This window comes from Pezoporus wallicus, unplaced genomic scaffold (genome assembly GCF_028554395.1).
Source record: "Pezoporus wallicus isolate ANWC-B61680 ecotype Strahan unplaced genomic scaffold, APGP_CSIRO_Pwel_v1 contig_8837, whole genome shotgun sequence".
Lineage (NCBI taxonomy): Eukaryota > Metazoa > Chordata > Aves > Psittaciformes > Psittacidae > Pezoporus > Pezoporus wallicus.
The window spans coordinates 2485055-2509643 of record NW_026636730.1 but is presented as its reverse complement, the minus strand read 5'-3'; the positions used below and the strand labels follow the sequence as shown (position 1 = coordinate 2509643).

Genomic DNA, 24589 nt, shown 5'->3' with positions numbered 1-24589 from the left:
CACAAAGGAGGGAAGAAGTTATGGAATCAGAGACTGGTTGGGGTTGGAAGGGACCCTAAAGCTCCTCCAGCTCCAACCCCTGCCACGGGCAGGGACCCCTTCCACTGGAGCAGGTTGCTCCAAGCCCCTGTGTCCAACCTGGCCTTGAACACTGCCAGGGATGGGGCAGCCACAGCTTCTCTGGGCACCCTGTGCCTGTGTCCCAGCACTGAAAAGCAAGATTAATTCAATCTGTTTCACTTCTAGATAGATGAGTCCTGTAGCACACACTGGGGCGATGTGGCGATATTCCCTGTTGAACGTGATCATGTTCCTTAGGAGTCTGAGGGAGCAATAGCTTTAAAAATCACTGAGCCAGCAAATAGCTCACTGTGGTGCTGTGATCCAGGCTGAACAAGCAGGGTTCTGGGGGGATCTTCTCCCTGCTGACTCCTGGATCCCCATCTCTGTGGAGGCTGATGGTGTGTGACCTCTGATAGGAGGTTTGTAGAAGCAGGTGGTTTCATTCTAGAACCATGGCATGGTTTGGGGTGGAAGGGACCTTAAAGTTCATCCAGTTCCAGCCCCTTGCCACCCAATTCTGCTGTTCTCTGGAGCTCTCCTCTCTGGAGGGCAAAAGAGCCTCTCAGCATGTTCATTTGGGGAGTAGCTGGAGAGAGAACAGCATCAAAGCCACGGGGAGCAAGTATGAACATACCTATAGAGCTCATTTTAAACCAAACGTGCTGGTTTGGAACTGAACCTCAGCTCAGTGGATTAGGAATCTCCCAGGGATGTGCTCAGGATGAAACCCCAACTGCCCTAGGGAGAACTTTTATGATTCAGTTAAATCTCCAGGCAGTGTGGACCCTTCTGCACCAGTGCTGTGACCAGGTACGTGCCACAGCAGCATCCTGAACCACTTCCATAAGGCTTGGAGCAAGCTGCTCTAGTGGAAGGTGTCCCTGCCCGTGGCAGGGGTTGGGATTGGAGGAGCTTTAAGGTCCCTTCCAACACAAAGCAAGCTGGGATTCTGTGGTTCTTGGGGTGCTCTGACTGTGCTGGTTCCAGCTGGGATGGAGTTAATTCTCCCTGCTCACTGCTCCAAGGCTGTTTTGGCTTCGCTCTGAGAACAACGCTGATAACGCCCCGGTGTTCAGTTGTTGCTCAGCAGCACTTGCCCTGATCAAGGACTGCTCAGCCTCGTGCTCAGTGAAGGGGCACAAGAAGCCGGGAGGGAGCAGAGACAGGAGACCTGAACCCCAACCAGACCAAGAGATATTCCTGACCATCCCATCCCATCCCACAGCACGTCAGGCTCAGGAGAGGAACTGGGGGAATTGGCTGGGAGCCCTCGATCGCTGCTGGGGCTGGGCCACGCAGTGCTCAGCGGTGGTGAGAGCTGTGTCCATCTCCTGTCCCTCTTGGGCTTTATTCCTCTCTTTCTTTTTCCCTTTTCTTTACTGTTATTATTATTGACTTTATTTCCATTATCAACCTGTTCTTATCCCTCTGGTGGGTTTTCCCTCTCCCAAAGCTCCTCCTCATCCCTCCGGCAGGGCCGTGTGAGACTGGGGCTGCCTGGTTCTTCATTGCTGCAGTGTTGAACCCTGCAGGAGTGCGGGGGGAGATGAGGCCTTTGCTCTGTGTGTGTGTCCTGGGTTCAGCTGTAGCAGTCACTTTTCTCCTTTCCTGTAGCTGGTGCAGGGCTGTGTTTGGGCTTTAGTCTGGGAGCAGCGCTGATAACACAGCGATGGTTTCGTTGTTGCTAAGTAATGCTTACCCCGCTCAAGGTCTTTCCAGTCTCATGCTCTGCCAGTGAGGAGGGGCAGAAGAAGCTGGGAGGGAGCAGAGAAAGGACACCTGACCCATCCTAGCCAAAGGGGTATTCCATCCCACAGCACGTTATGTCCAGTAAGTGAACTGGGGGGAGCCACCCAGAAGGGCAGATTGCTGCTGGGTCGGGCTGGGTTTCGGTTGGCGGCTGCTGAGCAATTGCATTGGCCATCACTGCTGGTTAGTGTTTTATTTCCTTCCCCTTTTAGTCTTACATTCTCTCCCCTTATTATTTCCCTTAGTAGTAGTCGTTTTGTGTTATACTTTAGTTATTGGACTGCTCTGATCTCAACCCATGGGATTTACATCCCTTCCATTCTCCTCCCTGTTCCGCTGGGAGTGGGGGGGAAAGGGAGGCAGTGAGCGATTGGCTGTCAGTGCCGAGTTCCCGGTTGGGGTTCAACCACAGCAGTGTCCTACAGGAACATCCCCAGGACTGTGCTATTTACCCACTTTGTCTCATTCTGCCTCTATTCGTACGTTCTCTTACTGCTTTACAGGCTGGAGTTCTCGGTGGTGTCAGCCGAAATCAGAGGTTCCAGTTCTCGTTCCCATTGTGCTTTTTATGCTCGTTCGTAGGTGGTTGCAGTTTCGGTCTGATCTTACCCCTTTCTGTTTAAAGCTGTTTCAAGATGAGAACTTGCCTTTCACATCTGGGACGCGGAAAGTTTCTAACCGCAGGATTCAAATACTGCCACAGCCTCTGAATGCTTTTGGGGTGCAGCAGTGTCCTCCTGAAGCTGGTTCTGGCCTCACCCCAACCCCACAGCGACTTCACATGGAGTTGTAACCACTTTGAATTCTCTGCCTATTGCTGTCACAATTCACACCTCATAAATACCCGCAGAGAGGTTTGATGCTTTGGTTTATTGCTCGTAACACAGCTCTAATTGTAACTGAATCCAAACTGTGTTGTCATAAAGATCTGAAGTGTTTGCATTGTCATCACTGGGAATGTTGTCTGTGACGCTGAACTCCTTGGGTAAAGCTCATTTAATCGTGTTCTCTCTTCACTGCGTATTAAGATCCTATGCAGTGAACGCAAATGTTGTTCAAGCTCCCAACTCCCATTTAAACTGTGCTTCCACTCCTGTTTGGTGGCTCCAGTTGTTGTTTTCTCCCCGGTTCTAGAAGGCGCTGTGTAAGGGAGGTGTAAAGATCCCCTAATCTAATCCTTGTCTTTTAACTTTCAGCTTTGTGTTGTTCTTGGAAAGTTTCGCACCACTTGTGAATTCCTTGAACCTTGGCATTGGGAGCCCACTTGTGTTGGGCCCTCCTCCTTTACAGCTTGCTCACATTAAGACCCACTTGGCTCTTCAGCAATTGACCTCAGTTGCTCCCAACCCTTCGGCACCTCCTTATGCTTGGTTAAACCAGGCAGTTCCGAAAAGCACCATGTTTAGCCCCAGAGGAACTTTACCTCAGAGGCCGAGAGGACCTAATCCATCTGGGAAAAAGCCTCCGGGATCCCTCCGGGGAGGAGGTGCCGCAGGTCACCCCCGGAAGCCCGCTCCTGGAGCGCCGCAAGGGACGGGAACGCCGCCGAGATTCTCGGGACAGGAAACGCTTCAGTGGACGGGATCGCAGAGGATCAACGTCCGGGTAACCCTGCACAGGGCTGATCCGAGGAAGGTGAAGGAGAAGACAAACCTGCACCAGGAGCAGAAGGCAGAGCCCCGCACAAGCCGCTGGGAGAACCCCGCCTGCTCAGCCAGGAGAACGGGACAGAAGGCACCGGCCGCCGCGCGGGTCTCGGAGCACAATTCCAATGCCCAAACCCGCTACACACCCGAGAGCGCCTCCAGCATCCTGGCGAGTTTCGGGCTCTCTAATGAAGACCTGGAGGAGCTCAGCCGCTATCCCGATGATCAGTTAACTCCCGAGAACATGCCACGGATCCTGAGGGAAATCCGGGTTCGTAAGATGAGTCCCTCCATGCCCGGGTTGCGCGCGCAGAGCCGAGGGGAAGACGCGGTTGGTGTCAAGAGTAAAGTGATTGATTATGGCCATGCCAGTAAATACGGTTACATCGAGGATCCTCTCGATGTGCGTGCGTTCAATCCCGAAGTGCTCCCTGAAGATCCCCTGGAAGCACGTGTCTTTAATCCCGAAGCATCGAGCGGAGAGAACCGGGAAGACTTCCCCCGAGAGCAGAACATGCCGCAGAGCGCACCCATGGGCATCCCGCCGGCCAACGTGATGTGTAACCAGGTGTTCCCGGTTGAAGATTTAATAAAGCTGACGGGATTCCAGAACGAGCCCTCAAATCCTCGCTCCTTTTTCCCAGCTGAGACCGCGGGAAAGGTGCCCGGGTTGTGCCCGCCACCCGCCGGGCTCCCCGTGGTGAAACCTGTATCCCAGCCTGCCATCCCGCCGGTCATGCCGCCCATGATGCCACCTCTGATGCCACCCATGGCTCAGCCCATGATGCAGCCGGTGATGCCTCCCATGGTGCAGCAGACCATCCCGCAGCACGTGATGCCGCCCATGACCCAGCCACCCTTCTCTCCTGAGCTCCTCGCAGCCATCAGCCGGCATGAAAGAACCCAGCACGACCCCGGGACAAGCTCATCCAGTGCCCAGAGCAGCTCAGGAGTGGGACAAAAGCCTTTCCAGGCACAGCTCGAGGGGCCTATTAAGTCTCCTTTTGGGATTGTGAAGGCTTCGTGGCTCCCGGTGTTCCCGCAGTCTGATTCCCAGAAGATAAAAAGGTTGCCCACTCCATCAATGATGAATGACTACTATGCCACATCTCCGAGAATATTCCCACATATGTGTTCTCTGTGTAACGTTGAATGCACTCATATGAAGGTGAGTGGCTTTCACAGATTCTTGCCTAAACTTGTACTCGCCATCTTCCCTGCTGCCCTGTTGTAGGCACTAATGTTCTCCCTGTGCGGTGTGTGAGTTGTGGGGCTACTCTTCTCCCCTTGGAGTAGTCCCACACGCTCCGAAGCGCTGCTGGGAGGTCATTGTAAGCCGCTCGGTTCCGAATGGCATCTCCGAGTTGCAGTGACCGTTGAGTTTCTAAACCATTTCTCACTTATTTGTGGCTTCTGTTGTGGGTTTCGAGTGCCAACCCCTGTTCTCCGTGGAGGAAAGCACTAACGCCAGTGGGGTGAGTAAAATGTGTGTATCCAAAGGGGTAGTTGAGATGTTGTGTGTTCCCCAACCCTTGCAAAACAAAGCAGCCCATTCATCTGCCAGAGTGGGAGCTCCAGATGTGCTCTGTGGGCCAGGGACTGCTCCAGAGGCTGCAGATCAGCTCTGAGGGACACACAAACCGCTCTCATTCAGCTGAGCCTTCAGCTCTGAAGCAAATAACACTTCCAGCCCCCGAAGGAAGAAAAGGAACTGGTGAATACTGGGAGAGAGCAAAGCCTTCGGAAAGCTGTGGATTGATCTGGAAGCTTTAGGCTTGGTCTGTCACAGAGCAAACTCAAGCGTTCAGTTTTAGTTTGATGTTAGAGGTATGAAGAAGCCTTCAACAAGCCTGGGGAAGGCTGAAGGGGTTTATGTGCAGGATTCCTTGGCCTGGTTTGTGCTGTGTGTTAAAACCAGGGTGAGCAGCTGAGATGGTGCCAGAGCTTTGGAGTAAAGTGGAGGTTTTAAGTGGTTCTGCACCTGAAGGCTGAGCTGGGCAGGTTTGGGACAACTGAGCAGGGTGGTACATGTGAGGTAATAAAAAGCAGTGTGGGGCCGTGTCATCCACTGGGATGTGGGTTATTCCGCAGGATGCTCACAGGGCTTTTACACATGTAGTGAATGTTGTTACTAAAAGCACTGAGGAATCAGCGGTGATGTTTGCTGGGGAGATTCAAGGTTGTCCCTTGTCCTGAGGGCTCCAAGCACAGTCCATGTTCTCCAGAGCCTTCCCTCCCTGTTGTGCTGCTCCTGCCTTGGGTGTGTGTTACTTTGTGTAGTATCTTTTGTACAGAGCTGCTGCTGTGTGGGCAGCTCCGTCTGGTTTGAGCCCATGGGACAAGCCCTGTTTAGACAACAGCACTGCCAAATAACCACGTGAGTGAGTTGGTTTCTTTTCCTTGCTGCAGAAAATAAAAGCTTGCACAAGAAACGCTACCCTGGTGTATTTGTGAACTCCAAAGCGTGAAGAATTCCACCTCTTTCAGCTTTACCATTGGGTTTCCAAATGGAGTTGTCTTTGTCCCAGTTCTCGTGGTTAGAGGGGACCCAGATGTTCAGTTGTGCGAAGCGTTAGGGAGGAAGCATGTGCAACCTTCAGACTGGAAGTGATGGGGAGATGGAACAGCAGGAATAGGTGTGTGTGGTGTGACCTGCGCTGGGAGGTGGTTGTTGCAGAGGTAACGTTTGCTGCAGTGCTGTGAAATGTTGGATGAAAAATGATGAGTTGATGGAAGAAGATGCTCCAGAAATCCTGCAGAGAGGGGCACGGTGGGCAGCAAGCTGGAGGTGTGCTCTGGGGAAGCAGCTCTGTGGTGCTGGGCTCCTCTCTGCCATGGGAGAGGAGGTGCTGGGTGAGCTGGATGGACCTTTGGTCTGCCCAGCACGGCTGCAGGTGGCCTGGAGCCTCAGAGGGGTTTTTAGGCTGAAGTGATTGGATGTGGTTTCTGGTGTGTAGTAGCAAGGCGATTGACATTATCCCACGTGGCATCCGTGTGTGTGAACTGGAGAGACGTGGATTTGATGGAGAAAGCACCCCATGGATAAGGAATTGGCTGGAGGGTCGTGCTCAAAGAATTGTGGTCAACAGCTCAAGGTCCAGGCAGAGGCTGGTGATGACTCAGGGGTGATGTTGGGACTGGTGCTGTTCAACATCTGTCAGGGATGTGGGCACTGGGATGGAGCACAAGAGGGACGTGGAGCTGTTGGAGTGAGGCCAGAGGAGGACGTGGAGATGCTGGAGCAGCTCTGCTCTGGAGCCAGGCTGAGAGAGCTGGGCTGAGGCAGCCTGGAGAAGAGAAGGCTCCTCAAGGGGAGAGCTGAGAGCAGCTCCAGTGCCTGAAGGGGCTGCAGGAAAGCTGGAGAGGGGCTTGGGACAAGGGATGCAGGGACAGGCCAAGGGGAATGGCTTTAACCTGCCCGAGGGGAGACTGAGATGAGCTCTTAGGCAGAAGCTCTTCCCTGGGAGGGTGCTGAGGCACTGGCACAGGGTGCCCAGAGAAGCTGTGGCTGCCCCATCCCTGGCAGTGCTCAAGGCCAGGTTGGACACAGGGGCTTGGAGCAATCTGCTCCAGTGGAAGGGGTCCCTGCCTGTGGCAGAGGCTGGGACTGGATGAGCTTTAAGGTCCCTTCCTTCGTGTAACAGCAGGTTACCAGTGCTGTGCTGTGAGCAGATGTCTTTGGAACATGGCAGACTGGAAAGGAAACAGGGAAGCAAAGTGGATAACATGAGACAAGAATGGATGAAGATGATGAAGGATGCTGAATGAAGAAAAACTGCTCTTTAATCAATGCTTGAAGATCCTGGATATCTGAAAACCAGAGTTTCAGCAAGCTGTCTTTTGTCATAGACTTAATCCAGCCTTGTACCAAGGTGCCAACTCCTCTGGGATTTGTGTCCTGGCTGTGGCTGAAGCTGCTTTGCCAACTGGAAGAGAATTGAAGTGTGTTCTAGCGTTGGGACATGAAAAGGTCAGGATTCCAGCTGGATGTGGGACCCAGCTCATGGTCCTGAGCAATCAGCTGCCTCTGGAGCTGCAGTGACTGTCGGTTGCTGAAACTGCATCATCTGCACTGCCTCCTCAGCCTGGATCTCTCATCGATGTGGTGAAACCCTGGCTTGGAGTGAAGAATGCTCCTGCTGTTCCCCAGGGCATCCTTTCAGCTCTCCCTGCAGGTCCCTCTGAAGTACTCAGGTTGCTGGATTAATGAGGTCTGATGGAATCCCAGCTGAGAAAGCCCTTGAGATACTTGCAGTATTCCTAAATCAGAGCTCTTAGTGTCATATGGAGGAGCAAGTAAATGGATTCCATTTGTGATCTCAGAAGGGTTCTGAAGGTCTCTCCTACAGAACCATTTGCATACACTGGAAGGTGGTGTTTTGCTGTTACACTGGTCAGAAGCTACAGGATTTCTCATCTCTGTGGCCTGATGTTGTCCATGGAAAACACCTCATTTCATTCAACTTTGGCCCTTTGCTGACAGGCCTGTGGCTGTTCCTGTGTGCAGTGACACGCTGCAGGCCAGCAGCTCCAACAGGCCGCTTCCATGTCCAAAACATGGGTTTATAGTAAAGGGATGGGGCTTGGAGCAAGCTGCTCTAGTGGAAGGTGTCCCTGCCTGGGGCAGGTGATGGAACTGGAGGAGCTTCAAGCTCCCTTCCAACTCTGACCAGTCTGGGATTCTAAATAGTGGTTGCCATGGACTGGAGGTCTCATTGGTGCTGTTGGAGCAGTGTTCAGAATGTGAAAGGTTTGTCCTTGCTTCTACCTTGTGTTGGAAAGGTTTGTTGGAGGTGGCTGGTTGCAATATTGTGTTGTAGGTGAAGGTAGGTGGCCTTTTGAGCTCTACAAAGTGAATGTGGAAACTTAATGGCTGCTGAGGGGGCTTTTTGATCCAGGAGGTGTCTTCAGACACCTGTGCATGCATGTCCTGCAGTGTATCTTTAGGGGGTAGCACCAAGTTTTGCCCCTGGTTGGATGGAATCTCACCCTGGTGTGGTCTCCTTCGAGTTTATTTCCACCCCCCCAATGTACTGAGGGATTCTATGGATACTTCACAGAACAGCTTCATTTCCACTTGAAATTGTGGCTTTACTGGGATAATGGATTCCTGTGTCTTCAACCGTGTGTCACTTTGGGAATCAAGTGCGTTTGCAGTACTGTCACCGTGAGGGATCAGACTTGCAGTGTATGACAAGTTCTGTTTTCTAGCTTGAGTGGATTTACAGTGAGGGTGATCCTTTGGCTTTCACTTGTGTGAAGTCTTGGAGACTCGGTGTTTTCCATGGCAAATTGCACTTGGATTCCTTTGCTGAGGGGGACGGCATGAGGTCTACTCCATTTTACTCCTGCTTGTTACACACAAACCCAGCACAGACAAGTGCTGGGTGCTGTCCTGGTGTCCTGTTATTGTCCTGTTGGCAGAAGAGGTGAGTTGGTGACTGTAGACACCTTGGTGGTGATCCATGAGTAACAGGAGGTTTGCCATTGGAATTGGCCACCGTGGCGATGGAGGAGCTCATCCCAGTGGGTCCGGCCATGGAGCAGCAGTGCTGCTGCTGGGAGGTCTCATCTCTCCTTGGAATGTAATGGGAGATCCTCTCCTTGTGCCTGGGAGAGGATGGTCTCCGTTGGGGAGAAGGATCCATCCTTGGGGACAGAGTCCCCGGAGGGAATGGAATATTCCTGAAGACTGGGAAGGACAAGGAGTTAATCCTGGAGGAGGAATGCGCGTGAATGGAGCCTCCTGTTGTACTAGGAAACCCAAGAGGACACTGGCATAATGGAGGCTTGAAGAAGAGAAGAATGTTGTGTTTGTGAGGGAGGAGAATGTCTCTTTGTATCCTGCTGGGCCCATTAACACTCCTTGGACCAGTGGCTGAAGACACTGGGAAGCAAAACGGGCTCTCCCAGCCCTGCTGGCGCTTCCATCATCCGGGACCATGGAAGGGGATGCTCAAAGCCCAGTTCCCTTTTGTTTTAGCCCTTGGGCAATAGCCTTCCGTTTTCCTGCCTAACTTTAAGACTAGAGACCCAGCGGTCAACAACATTCCTCAGTAACACCAGTGTGTACCAGTGAATTCCTTTCTCTTCCCTTGCTGTATATTCATGGGACACACGGCTCCACAGCTTCAAGGTGTTTTATCAGCCTCTTCCACAACTCCTGACGTGCTTCGGTTCAACTAATGGGACTAGCGCAGAGGGTCTTCCAAGGACTATGTTACTGGAGCAGCTGGAATGTGCAGAATTCCATGAGCTCAACTATAAAATCAGTCGGTGCCTTTCCGAGCTTGGTTTGACCATTGTTATCTGTGTCTTGAGGAAATCACAGTCAGTTTTGAGCTTAAACTGTGTTGTAGCTCTGGGTTTATAGGTGGAGTAAGGAAGGTTGAGGAGGTGTCTCTGGCACGTTGTAGGGTGTGGGGAACTGCTGCTTTCACCCCCGTGTGCTTCCAAACCACCCAAAACTAACCGTGTGCTGCTCACAGTAACTCATCCACCTCACAGGCTGTGAGTAAACCATCACGAGCTTTGCTTCTAACCACAGGTTCAGCATTTGGAGCAAGAAGCAGAGGGCTTGGTGCTGGCGTTCTGCCATCTCCTGTGTTGGAAACCAGCTTGTGCTTAGGAAGAGCAATAGGGAATGTCACAACCGCAAGTTATGTTGCGAAGCTTTGCTGTCAGCTGCATTATTCTGCCATCATTGCCTGTTTTGTATTTATTTATATGAATTTACATGCCTTTATTGGTTTTTATATTTATTTCAATGTATGTATTTGAAGTCTTCTATATTTCTATATGAATTTCGATGTGTTTATATGAATTTATTTCTATATAACCATTCTCTGATTTGTATGCTGAGGCGCTGGCACAGGGTGCCCAGAGAAGCTGTGGCTGCCCCATCCCTGGCAGTGTTCAAGGCCAGGTTGGACACAGGGGCTTGGAGCAAGCTGCTCCAGTGGAAGGGGTCCCTGCCTGTGGCAGGGGTTGGAGCTGGATCAGCTTTAAGGTCCCTTCCAACCCAAACCATCCTGGGATTCTAGAGCTGAAGGCATGCACAGTCATTCCTCTGTACAAACAGTGCTTAAAGATACCACCTGGTGTCAGGTTCTCTGATTTGTTCAGCTCATTTTGCTGTGTATGGGTTCACCAGCCTGCCAACCCATGGAGACCTCTAATAGTTGTCTGGCTGTTGGGTCACCCTTTTGTGTTACCAATGTGCTTACAACTCCCAGCGTGTCACTGGAAGTCACAGATTCATTTCACATGATGCACTTGGTTCCCCTTCCCCTTCGATTCCTTTGAGTTCTGCACCAGCTTTTGATAATCAAGCAGTATCTTAGTCCTTTGCCTGTAAGAGTGTTCATCCTAAGTGAGAAACCTGACTTTGACAGAAGATCAGTTGGAAGGTAGAACGTGATGGAAGGTAAAACGTGATGGAAGGTGAAATACCACAACACGTAACCACCAGCTGAGGTCCAGTGCCACCGTTTTATGTGCTAACCAAACCTCTCTGGATGTCTTCTCTCCACCTAGGACTGGATTCTCCATCAGAACACCCCTTCTCACATCGAGAGCTGCCGCCAGTTACGTCAACAGTAAGGAATCCCTTCCCAAAGTTCCCTTGGTGTTGGCTGTGCACACGTGGTCTGGGGAAGCGCCTTGGCTTTCCTTATCCAAGTGCTATCCCGATCTTAGCCCGTCAGGGTCAAAGCTGAACTGACACTGGGTGCTTCTGGAGTCCTGAATGGGAACATGGGTCTGTAAACTGCATGTAAGCACAGCCTTGTCTTGAGGGGCAGGTGGAGCTGCTTCACTGATGGTGTGTTCTTCATGTTTGACAGATACCCCGACTGGAACCCCGAGTCTCACTCCTCAAAGAGGTAACTGCATTTTGGTTACAGCTTCATTTGATGTGTTCCTGCTATAAATATGTTATTGATGTGGTTATTTTCTTGCCCTGCTATCTACAGTGGTGTCATGTTTGGTTATGGAATTCTTTGGGGTGTTTCAGTGGGTTTTATCCTGAGTTCATTTAGATCTAAGGCAGAAACTTCACTATGAGGGTGCTGAGGCACTGGCCCAGGGTGCCCAGAGAAGCTGTGGCTGCCCCATCCCTGGCAGTGCTCAAGGCCAGGTTGGACACAGGGGCTTGGAGCAAGCTGCTCCAGTGGAAGGGGTCCCTGCCCATGGCAGGGGTTGGGACTGGATGAGATATAAGGTCCCTTGAACCCAAACCATTTCTGATGCAATGATCCCGTTAATAAGTGGCAAAACACCTGAAATTCCTCCACAAGGATGAGGATAAACTAAATCCTGAGCACTGATCCTGTTGGCAGCCTCACCTTGAGCCTTTCTTCTCCCCATACTCAAGCCATAAGTGACAGAAGTGACCGATCGGGTCTGACCAGTCTCGGGTCACTGATTAAACCCTGATTCCAGACTTTTACATTTAATCTCTTTTCCAGTCGAGCCACTCTTTGTTTTCAACTGGAAACCTGTTTGAGGAGCCAGCGCTGGCTCTGCTTTCCCATCCTTTGCAGTGCACAGGTCCCTTGGGGAGTTGCGTGATCCCAAGCTGAGAAAACTGGAATCCATGAGCTCATCGTGGCTCTTCTGCCCTATAAAATGATGCCCTTTAGTATTCTGTGTTTTGAAACACACCCTGTGAGCTGATGCTGCTTAAATCTCAGCAAGATCTTGATCTTTAACCCATCCCTGGCAGTGTTCAAGGCCAGGTTGGACACAGGGACTTGGAGCAAGCTGCTCCAGTGGAAGGGGTCCCTGCCCATGGCAGGGGTTGGAGCTGGAGGAGCTTTAAGGTCCCTTCCAACCCATTCCATGGTTCTGTGATTCTAAGACTGGATCATTTTACTGCTTCAACATCTCTATGTGTTCCAATGTGTGTCCTAATAGGAATGAGAGGACTGGGATTGTGCTGGCTTGTCCTGTGACTCTGCAGTAATCAGTTTGACATGAGTTCAAACCAAATTCATTTACAAAAGCAGTATTGCAAAGCTCAAGGGAAATGTGAGTCAGGTTTATTTGTGGGGTGCATCTGAGATCTCCCTATGTTACAAACAGGGAGAAATAAGACTTTAAAGAGAGAAATAGAGCAAATAAACTTCTCAGGAGAAGCAGCATATCTTAAACCCTCAAAGTGAAGTTGCTCTTCGGGGCTGGGGATGTCATGTACACCCAGGCGAGGAAACTGCTCTTGGCTGGATGTACTGGGGAAGTGTTTTGTGTTGTGTGTGAGGGATCTCTGGGCTTGCTGATGGAGCCAGAGCTGCTCTGTAGGGTGGTGCTCTCTTCAGTCCTTGCCACTGACAGCACTGCTCCAGCTGGGAGGGTGAGGATGGAGCTGCAGGCTCATGGTGACCACACGTGTCCTGGGTAGGGTCACTGAGCTTCCTGTGTGCTGCTGCCACCCTGATGCATCACCTCGCAGGCTCTGCCTTCTATAAAGTGCCCTGGTGCGTTAATGCATCCATCTTTTTATTTGGCACAGGAATAATGGGATTTAAGGTCCTTTCCAACCCAAACCGTTCTATGATTCTCAAGTGTCTTATTTCATTACTCATCGTGGATCCTTTCCCTCTTCCCATTATTGCTTCATAGCACTGCAGCTTCTAACTTCAGTTCCCTTTGCTGTTTCTTACTTCTTTCTCTCCTATTTCCTTCTTTTCAGTTCTGTCCATCCTAAATTCCTCCGTTTTGTTCCATGTAGGTTGTTCTCTCCTACTTGCTTCTTTTCAGTTCTGTGTATCCTAAATCCACGTAACAAACATGCTACCCCTATGTTTGATAACAAATGAGGCCCTAAACATTGCCAGTTTTGGTTCTGTATTTGCACTAAAGCTCTTTGAACAACAGCCTCGGGTTAACTCTTCTTTTCCACCTTGTCAAATCCCATCGGTGCCTGTGTTCCTTTAGGAATGCTGGTGACAGGAAAGAGAACCAGACGCCCAAGCGCCGCTCCAGCTCCTCCAGCCCCAGCCCCAGGCGCTCGCGGGCCTCCGGCTCCAGCTATGTTCCACGCCGATCCCGATCCCGGAGCTCCGGACGCTTCAGGTCAAGGCCCAGAAGCCGGAGCCCGCGGCAGATGCGGCGCCTCAGCCCCAGGCACAGATCCAGGTCCCCACAGCGCTCGAGAAACCCCCTGAGAACCAGCTCACGGCCCCAGAGATCTTCCAGCTATGACTGGTCATCGAGGAGGTCAAGCCGGTACCAGGGTAAGGGCCGGGTGCACACGGCCAGAGGGAAGCTGCCTTTGATCCCAGCAAAACAGACACTGGACACTGGTTCAAGTGTTCAAGGACCTGAAAGCTCTTCCAGTTCCATCCCGCTGCCACGGGCAGGGACACCTTCCACACCTTCCACTCACAGGGAAGAGCTTCTGCCTAAGAGCTCATCTCAGTCTCCCCTGTGGCAGGTTCAAGCCATTCCCCTTGGCCTGTCCCTACATCCCTTGTCCAAAGCCTCTCTCCAGGCTTCCTGTAGCCCCCTTTAGGTACTGGAGCTGCTCTAAGGTCTCCTCAGGCTGCTCCATCCCATCTCCAGCCTGTGTTTGTGCTGGGATTGTCCCCACCCATGTGCAGGACCTTGCCCTTGGCCTTGTTGAACTCCATGAGGTTCCACCTCTCCAGTGTGTCCAGGTCCCTCTGGATCCCATCCCTTCCCTCCAGCGTGTGGGTCACACCGCACAGCTCCGTGTCATCAGCAGCCTGCTGAGGGTTCTCATCCCCCTGTCCATGTCACTTGCAGAGAGGCTGGACATCCCCAGTGCCTGCTGAGGAGCACCACTCCTCACTGGTCCTCTACTTGGTCCTTGAGCCATTGACAACAACTCTCTGAGTGTAACCATCCAGCCAATTCCTTGTCCACCGAGTGGTCCATCCATCAAATCCCTGCATCTCCAGTTTATCTTACTGTAACTCGTCATTAACTTACTGTAAGTTCTCTTTTCAAAGCAAACCCACCAGGCTGGTGTCTCCCTTCTCCCACAGACAGAAAGGCAGCCCTGGAGGCGGTCATGAAAACTCTGGGGCCTGGCTTTGTAGCAGCATTCAATAAACATAAATCACTTCAAGCTGCTGGACAAGGATCTTCAGGATCAGGAAAGTCCTCAAGCTCTCAAGGACTCCTGGGGAAGGTGCCTGGAAGCCTGAAGAAGCTCCTGAAAGCAAGTGTTTCTTCAAAGGCCTCCAAAGATGGGGCTGGGTCAAGCTCTTCACCTGCTGAAGCTGATGATTTGCCCCAGAGTGAAGGGATGGAGGAGGGGGGGGCGGAAGGTTTACCCCCAGGAACCAGTGCACCTTGTCCACCTTCTTACAACAGGGTGAGTCCCTTCCTGGTTTAATCTGGGATGTTAGGAATTTGGCTGGGGGGGGTCATGTGGAGAGAAGAACCATCCTGGTTGCCGATTCCATGCAATAGATGGTGCTAGCTTAATGCGAAGGGTTGCTGGCTGCAGGTACGTGTGGTCATCTCTATGGCAAGGGTCTTTCAGAAAGGGAAGCAAAACCTCTCTGGTGCTTTCCTACTGTGGTTTGGATGAGGGGTGAGTGATGGGCTCTGTTTGCAGCAGAGATGTTTACTGCTGCTGTAAGAAGGCTCTTAAGCCAATGGCCATCCTACTGATCATTTGGGTCTCTTGGGAACACCACCTATAAACCAGATAGTGTTTGGTTATTGGAGATGCAAGTCCTTGGTGGTTTCTATCCTCTAGATGACAAGCAAAGAGAACGCTGCCTGGAGCTGTGGGTAGCTGATGGATGGTATTGAAAGTAGCATCCTGATGTAGTGGAAGGTGTCCCTGCTGTGGCAGGGTTTGGAGCTGGATGAGCGTTAAAGTCCTGTTAAACCCAAACCAGTCTGTGATCCTTGGGATGCTCTGACTGTGCTGGTTCCAGCTGGGATGGAGTTAATTCTCCCTGCTCACTGCCCCAAGGCTGTTTTGGCTTCCCTCTGAGAACAACGCTGATAACGCCCCGGTGTTCAGTTGTTGCTCAGCAGCACTTGCCCTGATCAAGGACTGCTCAGCCCCATGCTATGCCAGTGAGGAGGAACACGAGAAGCTGGGAGGGAGCAGAGCAGAGACAGGAGACCTGAAGCCCAGCCAGTTCAAAGGATATTCCATTCCATCCCATCCCATCCCATCCCACAGCACATGAGGCTCAGGAGAGAAAATGGGGGGACTTGGATGGAGCCCCTGATTGCTGCTGGGGCCAGGCAGTGCTCAGCTGTGGTGGGAACTGGGTTGTGCATCACTGCTGTTCACTGGAGTTTTGTTCCCATTCCCCTTTTAGTTTCATATATGTCACATTATTTCCCTTATTACTATCATTAGCATTATGTTGTATTGAACTTCAGTTATTAAACTGTTCTTATCTCAACGTGTGGCTTTTACATTCTCCTCCCATCCTGCCTGGCATAGGAAGGAGAGGTGAGGAAGCTGGTGCATGGTACTTCAGTTGCCAGTTGGGTTTAACCACGACAGAGCTTTAAGGTCCCTTCCAACCCATGCTATCTTAGGATTCCACGACAGCACCTCAGTGAACCAGACATCTCCATTGGAATCATCTTCATGCCAGATCCTGTTTTATTCCTTTCACTGTGCCTGGCATAGATCATAGAATACTTAGGGCTGGGAGGCACCTTAAGGTCATCCAGTTTCAATGCTCCTGCCATGGGCAGGGACACCTCAAACTAAGCCATGGCACCCATGGCTCCATCCAGCCTGTCCGTGAACAGGGATGGAGCATTCACAACTTCCTTGGGCAACCCATTCCAGTGCCTCAGCACCCTCACAGTAAAGAACTTCCTCCTTAGATCCAATCTAAACTTCCCCTGTTCCAGTTTGAGCCCATCACCCCTTGTCCTATCACTGCAGTCCCTAATGAAGAGTCCCTCCCCAGCATCCTTGTAGCCCCCTTCAGACACTGGAAGCTGCTCTGAGGTCTCCACGCAGTTTCTCTTCTCCAGGCTGACCAGCCCCAGAGTTCTCAGCCTGGCTCCATACAGGAGGTAAGAACCACATGGCAAGTGCTTCTGTGTTCTGTTTCCTGTGTGCAGCTGCTGAGGGAGGAGCTGCTCACCTGCGGGACCGTGCTGCAGATCTCGGATTTACCGGATGATGGCTTTTCTGATCAGGACATTAAAAAGATCGTGCAGCCTTTTGGCAAAGTCAGTGACCTCATTGTGCTTCGCTCCAGGAACGAGGTGAGATTCCCCCCCTCCCCGCAGTGGCTTTGGGTCACAGTGGCAACCCCCCCCCCATTCTAGCAATGAAAACGTGTCTTGTTTGGGTCTGCAGGTGAATATAGGGTAAGGCTTCCTGGTGTTTCATCATTAATGATCACATCCAGAGTCTTGGAATAGCTGGAAGTGTTAATTTTATAAATTCCATTCATCTTGCTACCCAAGTTAGTAATGGATAGAGAAAGTAGGATGTCTTTGGGAGATTTAGATTGGATATTAGGAGGTATTCTTCATCAAGACTGTTACCAAGCACTGCAACAGGCTGCCCGGAGCAGTGGTGGAGGCACTGTCCCTGGAGAGTTTTAACATACGTGTAAATAGGACATCCTGCATCCAGCTCTGGGGCAGCAGCACAAGGGGGATGAGCTGTTGGAGTGAGGCCAGAGGAGGCCATGGAGATGCTGCGAGGGCTGGAGCAGCTCTGCTCTGGAGCCAGGCTGAGAGAGCTGGGCTGGGGCAGCCTGGAGAAGAGAAGGCTCCTGAAGGGGAGACCTGAGAGCAGCTCCAGTGCCTGAAGGGGCTCCAAGAAAGCTGGAGAGGGGCTTGGCCAAGGGCCTGTAGAGAATGGCTTTAAGCTGCCAGAGGGGAGACTGAGCTGAGCTCTTAGGCAGAAGCTCTTCCCTGGGAGGGTGCTGAGGCGCTGGCACAGGGTGCCCAGAGAAGCTGTGGCTGCCCCATCCCTGGCAGTGTTCAAGGCCAGGTTGGACACAGGGGCTTGGAGCAAGCTGCTCCAGTGGAAGGGGTCCCTCCCTATGGCAGGGGTTGGAACTGGAGGAGTGTCCTGGGTTCAGCAGTAGCAGTCATTTTTCTCCTTCTTGGTAGCTGATGCGGTGCTGTGTTTTGACTTTCGGCCTGGGAACAGAGCTGATAACAAGGATGTTTTGGTTTGGCCAAGGACTTTGTGAGCCTCATGCTCTGCCAGGGAGGAGGGGAAGCTGGGAGGAAGCAGAGACAGGACACCTGACCCAAACTGGCCCAAGAAGTATTCCATACCACAGCATGTCATGGCCAGGAAGTAACAGAGTTACCCAGAAGGGCTGGTGCACTGCGGGGTTGGAGGGAGGTATTGGTCGGTGCTTGGTTGGGCTGGGGGGGGGTGAGTTATCGGTCGGCTGGTGCTGAGGAGCTGTATTCTGTTCCCTTGTTATTTCCTTTATCATTGTTATCATTGGTGGCAGCAGTAGTGATTTGTGTTATACCTTAGTTACTAAACTGTTCTTATCTCAACCCGGGGGAGTTGCATTCTTCTCGGTTCTCCTCTCTGTCCCTCTGGGAGTAGGGGGAGGGCAAGAAGGGGGGGAGTGAGTGAACAAGCCGTCTGGCTGGGTGTAAACCACGACAAGGAGCTTTTAAGTCCCTTCCAACACAAACCAGGCTGGGATTCTGTGTTTTAACCAGTGCTGGGTTAACAGCTGGATTTGATCCTAAAGGTCTTTTCCAACCTAAGGGAATTTATGATGCAGAAACCGGACTTCATCACACTCCCTGTGAGCTCATTTATGGATGGATGTGGAGCTCTGTCACGAGCAGATTGCCTAAGGAGGGCCTGCAGTGGATGGCCTGTTGTGTGTGTAAGATAAGCACTGAACTCTCCGTTGGTTTCAGGCCTTCCTGGAGATGAACTACAAAGAGGCTGTGATCGCGGCAGTGAAATACGGGGAAACGGTGCCAGTGCTGGTGAATGGCAAGAGGGTGAAGATCAGCATAGCAGAGAAACCCAGAGCTCCTCCCGGGCAGGTGAGTGCCATGGGCACGGAGCAGCACACTGCTCCATCACCTGAGGGGCTCCGGGAGAATGGCTTTAGTGCTTTTAAATGGGGTTTTTGTGTCCTTTCCATAAGGAACAGGCTGAACGATTGTGCAGAGGAACCTAAACCTCCACATTTCCCTTTTTTTGGTTATATTTGGTGTTTGTGAGTAGTACCCATTTAACAAACAGGGAAAGGTGCAACCTGCATTAATATATATAATTAATTACTATTAATGATTATCAGTACTATTTTATATATATTTTATATATGTATATACACACATTTATACATGAAATACAAATGATGCACTAAAAGTTCTTCTCTCTGCCCCTTTCAGGCCAAAAAGATTATAAAGAAACGGGCTCAGAACGTTAAGAAAGCAGCACCAGGCACCAAGTAAGTGTTGCTGTTACTCACATCAGTGTTAGTGACAACAACTGGGAACCAAATAGGATGCTCCTGCTTTGGTTTCTTGTGTTGTACTGGGTTTGAGCTTTTTCAGCTCTTTTATATGCATTAATTATCTTTAAAACTGATTTTTCTTTCTTTTTCCCCCCTCTGTAATAGAAAAGATCCGAACTCCACCACAAAGAAATTAACTGCAGGTGAGGTTGTGGTTACCTTCCATCTGACGATGCCTCTCTTATTCCCTTCCCTCTTTATTCCCATTTCTTTTACATGAGTGTTTTTCATCACAGGGACTGAGCAAGTCCAGGAGCTGCTGGGAAATGCCTGGTTCATCCTTTGAAATGTTGCCTTTTTCATGCAGCCTCATGTTCCTGTCTTTAGAGAACACCACAAACCCCAACCCTCAAGTAGCAATAAAATCATCTTGCCTTGAGCATCCTGCTCTAGTGGAAGACTGGTATGGATCAAAGGGACCTTATATCTCATCCAGTCCCAACCCCTGCCACCTGCAGGGACCCCTTCCACTAGAGCAGATTGCTCCAAGCCCCTGTGTCCAACCTGGCCTTGAGCACTGCCAGGGATGGGGCAGCCACAGCTTCTCTGGGCACCCTGTGCCAGGGCCTCAGCACCCTCCCAGGGAAGAGCTTCTGCCTAAGAGCTCATCTCAGTCTCCCCTCGGGCAGGTTCAAGCCATTCCCCTTGGCCTGGCCCTACAGGCCCTTATCAAAAGTCAGTAGTAAAAATATCGGTTGAGTTGCTGCAAGTTAACCTGTTTTTGTGTGTATCTTTATATTCTTTGTAAGTGATTCTGCAATAAGCATTTCTTCTGACACTTGGTTATTTTATGCAGGTAAAAAAGAAAAGGCTAAGAAATCAGCATTGACAGGAGAGAGTAAAACCAAGAAAACCTCAAACACTGCAGGTAAGATAAGTGAGAACTCTTATTCTTTACTGGAAAACATGGGCTGGTTCCTTTCCACCTCCCTGCTCCCCTTTCCAGAGCAGGTATTTGAGGTTGTAGCCTGAGCTTCCCCCACTGTCACTGTACTGGCCACTGCAGGAGATGTTAGACACCTTTCTTGTGGCTTGGCTGATGCTTCTTCCTGCTGTTACCCACCAGCCAAATCTCTAGAGGAAGATGTCCAGCTCCCAGTGGAAGCTGAAATGGAAGCTGAGGAGACAAAGCTGTCAGAGCCAAAGACCATCACGGAAGGGGATGGAGATCCAGAGCCTGGGAAGCCAGCAGAGACTCAGGCCAAAGGAGCCACCAGTCCTGCAGCTCTGCTGGGTAACTCTGAGATGATCATGCTGGTTTTGACTGAGCTCGTTGTGAGTGATGTGGACTTTCATGTGGTGATGTCTTCTTCCTCCCTTTCTTAGACAAACTCTCCCAGATACCTCAGGTGGCAGCAGTGGACTTGAATGAGTTAAATAAAGCTTTAATTGATCAAGGTAAGCTGTACATGGACAGGGTTTAATCTGTCCTAAAGCCCCGTGATCTTGTGAGCTAAAAGAGAATGCTTCTGAGGCCAGGAAACTCAAGTGACCCAGGGAAAGATCTGTTCCTCAAGGTTCACTGACTGAAACACAGACCAGGAGCTCAGGTGACCATGGAGGGGCCTAAAACCCCCACGATTTCCATCTTTCAGCAGACATGGTGTTTTTACTTGGAGCTACATGGGGACTTCTGTTTACAGCTCATCAGAGCAAAGGGTCCAGGCTTTCTGTAGGTCCTGTTTGCAGCTTCCCCCACTGATGCTTTTGTTCTCTTTGCTGCCTGTTGCCACCTAGAGCTGGTTCCATAGATGTTTTCCCCATAGTTTATAACTGATTTGTAACAGACTTTGTTTTGTACATAGCATGAATGTGTTAATTTTCAGTTACACTACGAGTGTGATAGTGGAGATGGGGCAAGGTTGCAGTTTCTGGACTTGTTAGGGGTAGAGACAAACACTTTACAAAGTGATTCTCCTTTACCTGCACTTGCTTATCCCATATGATTGATGTTACCCTGTTTCACAGGATCCCAGACTGGTTTGGGCTGGAAAAGAGCTTAAAGCTCATCCAGTTCCAACCCCTGCCACGGCCAGAGACCCCTTCCACTGGAGCAGCTTGCTCCAGGCCCCTGTGTCCAACCTGGCCTTGAGCACTGCCAGGGATGGGGCAGCCACAGCTTCTCTGGGCACCCTGTGCCAGCGCCTCAGCACCCTCCCAGGGAAGAGCTTCTGCCTAAGAGCTCATCTCAGTCTCCCCTGGGGCAGGTTCAAGCCATTCCCCTTGGCCTGGCCCAGTCTCAACACCAATTGCTGAGCGACAGCGCTTTTCCCACTTATTCTTTGGAGCCTTTCACATATCCCTTTGGCCTTGTCCCAGGAAAAAGAAGGAAAAGGTGATGTGGGGACATGCTGGGCACGTACACAGTCCTTGTGTGCCCACAGCAAGGTGTTGTGCTTGTGACTGATTGAACTGGTAAGGCCTCAGTTGTGAATTGATAAGGTCTCAATGTCAGCAGAGTGTGTGTGTGTATGGATCCAGGGATATCCGTTCATTTTGTATCTCCACTTAAAGCTGGCATTCCTGGAGGCATTTACCACACGCTGGCTGTGTCTCACTGGTGTCATTTGTCGCTGTAAGTTCCATGGAGGAATATTGAGTCTGTCACAACAGCGGTGGGGCTAGAATGTAATGATAGAGGCTCTTAAAGCTCTGCAGTGCCTCAGGAAACCTCAGGTACTAAACTGCTCCCACTTTTGTGTTCTAGAAGCCACCGTAACGACAATAAAGAGTGAAGAACCCACAGACCCAGGAGTCCAGGTCAGTGTAAAGGTGACTCTGGAAGCTCTAAGGACAGTGGTGCCATTCCCATGTGCTGCATTAAAACCTCCCATTTACATCCCCAACCTGTTAAGCTCCTTGAGGAATAGTGGGTTTATTTTCCCCTTAATGATTGTGGCTTCACAGGCATCCACCAGCTCCCTCTGGGGCTGTCGTTAGTGACCCCAGAGCTCCTCTGTGCTCTGAACATCAGCAGTGCCCTGCTGCGGGTTCCTTCTCTGGATGCAGCCTTTGCACATCCAGTCCTGCAGTGTCTGATGTGTGGACATGTCATGCTATAAAGTGATGGCGTACATATAGGGGATTGGTTTGATGAGTTTTTGATGAGTTGACATGAGGGAGTGTCAGAATTCCCTTGGGTAGATACATCCACAGTTAAAGGGAATCATAGAATCATGGAATGGTTTGGGTTCGAAGGCACCTTAAAGCTCATTCAGTTCCAAGCCCCTGCCACGGGCAGGGACACCTTCTACTAGAGCAGCTTGCTCCATATGGACTGTTTGGGATGAAACTGGAGTGATTGTAATAGAGGATGGACAGAGAAACATCCATTCATTTTCTTGCCATTATCAGTTTGCATTTACTTACTATTGAACCTTATCTCTTGGTACAAGAGTCTGGAGCCCCAGCTGCAGTGGGTTTAGGTAGTAAGACCCAACACTCTTCAGAACTCCATCAGTTTGGAATACTGGTAACACTCCCTTCATTTTGTGTCAGGAAATGGATGATTCCTGTGTGGTCCTCATTTCGAACCTGCCGGAGAAAGGATTCTCTGTGGAGGACGTTTCCAACCTCGCAAAGCCTTTCGGGGGACTGAGGGATGTGCTCATCCTCTCATCTCATAAGAAGGTATTTTAAGTGGTATTTAGTAGTGATTGCACCTAAAGAAGCGGTAAATGTGTTTCTGACACACACAGGTGTGATGCTGTAGCTCAGGAAGCACCAGTGTGTGGTTAAAGTGTTTAATAATGTCCATTTTCTCTGTTTTAAAAGGCATATCTTGAAATCAGTAGAAAATGTGCAGATTCCATGGTGAAATTCTACACCTGCTTTCCCATGTCTCTGGATGGAAACCAGCTCTGCATCACCATGCTGCCCCAGTATCAGAGTGTCAAAGATGAAGTAAGTGAGCAAATGTGTTGGAATTCCAGCAGATGGGGTAGCATTCGGATGAGGAGCAGGATTTTATATTGGAGCCGACTTTTGTACGCTGCTTTATGCATTGTGCTGGTGTCTCCTATTGAAGAGTGATGCTGGTAACTGCCTCCTTGGGTCCTGCCTTTCTGACCCAGGAAGAGCACAGACATCAGGAGTGCTGATGCTGTTGGCTTTGTTGATAAAGGAATTGGTCACGGTAGTGTGCTGCTGCTGAAGCTGTGTTTTACACATGAGATCATGTCTCTTTCTTTGCTGTTTTCTGTTGCAGGAAGCACTATTCACTGCTCTCATTAAAGATTCTGACCCCAAGGTAAGTGTGACTCCTGCTGCTTCCCAAATCCTGGGTTTTAAATGGGAATTCCTATCCTTCATGCTGAAATACTAGCATTTACCTCAGCTTTCTCCGGAATTAAATGTTGCTTTATGCTTTCATGGGTGGATGGGCAGGGATTAGAAGGAGTAAGCGTTCACTTAGTTTAACTCTATCATGCATAAAGCCCAAGGAATTAAACATTAACAGGAGTCTTGGGAGAACATCCCCTTCTGTTAGGTCATTTTCATGCTCTGATAGCACCTGCAGCTCAGTCAATGCATGGTGTTGACCTGTTTGTAACACCAGCCATTCTCCCTGTGGGTTTTCTAGCCAGCTATTATGGTTAAAGCATCAAACCCACCTCTGTGCTTTGTTCAATGCAGTGAGGCTCCCTTCTTGGCCCTCTGCTCCTGCACTGCACTAAGGGCTGACAAGAAACCTGGAGAGGGGCTTTGGCCATGAGCCTGTAGGGCCAGGCCAAGGGGAATGGCTTTAACCTGCCAGAGGGGAGACTGAGATGAGCTCTTAGGCAGAAGCTCTTCCCTGGGAGGGTGCTGTGGTGCTGGCACAGGGTGCCCAGAGAAGCTGTGGCTGCCCCATCCCTGGCAGTGCTCAAGGCCAGGTTGGATGCAGGGGCTTGGAGCAAGCTGCTCTAGTGGAAGGGGTCCCTGCCTGTGGCAGGGGTTGGAGCTGAATGGGATATAAGGTTCCTTCAACCCAAACCATTCCAGGGTTCTGTGACTCTGATCTTGCAGTGTTCCCTTAAAATAGAACAACTCGATCCTGTCAGGTTTGCTCTCAATTCGTGGGAAGCACAGCTGGTTCTTTTGACATACAGCATAGGAAATGGAAAATCACAGCACCAGAATGGTTTGGTTTGGAAGGGGCCTTAAATCTGGAGTGAATGTGGAAGGGGGAACGTTGGACGTGTGTGAATGCTCCTTTCCATCAGATCTGAGTGATGAGGGCATTTCCTGCGGGGTTTTTCTACCCCAGTTCAGTGCTGATACAAAGTTAAAGCAAGTTTTGTCATTGCTTCTCTTTAGGTGGATACTGAAACCGTTCACAGCCAGTTTGTGCATCTGGGGAACCTGCCGGATGCTGGCTACAGAGAGCTCGAAGTAGTGTGTGTGGGGCTTCGCTTTGGGAAAGTGGATCATTACGTTGTGCTGAAGAACAAGAACAAGGTAAAGTCACCTCCCAGTGCCAAGAAGGTTCCCTTATTGAGAGAACAAGCTGGTTCCCACTCATCCTGAACCAGAAAATCCCATGCTGCCATGATTTCTGTGTTGGGAAGGAGCTTGGGGATCCTCTGTTCCAACCTTTTAAGCACAGCGTGACCTAGACTGGATGGCCCAGCACCCTGTGCAGCCCAGTCTTAAGTGTCCAATGCTGGGGAGTCA

The 24589-nt window shown here is 50.7% G+C and overlaps 1 protein-coding gene across 1 annotated transcript in view; it reads left to right on the top strand.

The window, feature by feature from the left end:
- Positions 1-2102: 2102 nt before the first annotated feature.
- The window catches only part of ZNF638 (zinc finger protein 638), a gene marked incomplete at its 5' end in the record, with an annotated part of 40650 nt that continues 18163 nt past the window's right edge, over positions 2103-24589 (top strand). Inside the window, 18 exons of the mRNA XM_057401295.1 lie at positions 2103-2386; positions 3009-4626; positions 10995-11056; positions 11303-11341; positions 13395-13693; positions 14468-14799; positions 16536-16682; positions 18327-18458; positions 18810-18868; positions 19040-19077; positions 19731-19802; positions 20001-20168; positions 20261-20332; positions 21642-21694; positions 22433-22564; positions 22709-22837; positions 23142-23183; positions 24233-24373. Coding sequence (XP_057257278.1) covers positions 2103-2386; positions 3009-4626; positions 10995-11056; positions 11303-11341; positions 13395-13693; positions 14468-14799; positions 16536-16682; positions 18327-18458; positions 18810-18868; positions 19040-19077; positions 19731-19802; positions 20001-20168; positions 20261-20332; positions 21642-21694; positions 22433-22564; positions 22709-22837; positions 23142-23183; positions 24233-24373 — 3819 coding nt within the window. The remainder of the gene's footprint in view (positions 2387-3008; positions 4627-10994; positions 11057-11302; positions 11342-13394; positions 13694-14467; positions 14800-16535; positions 16683-18326; positions 18459-18809; positions 18869-19039; positions 19078-19730; positions 19803-20000; positions 20169-20260; positions 20333-21641; positions 21695-22432; positions 22565-22708; positions 22838-23141; positions 23184-24232; positions 24374-24589) is intronic.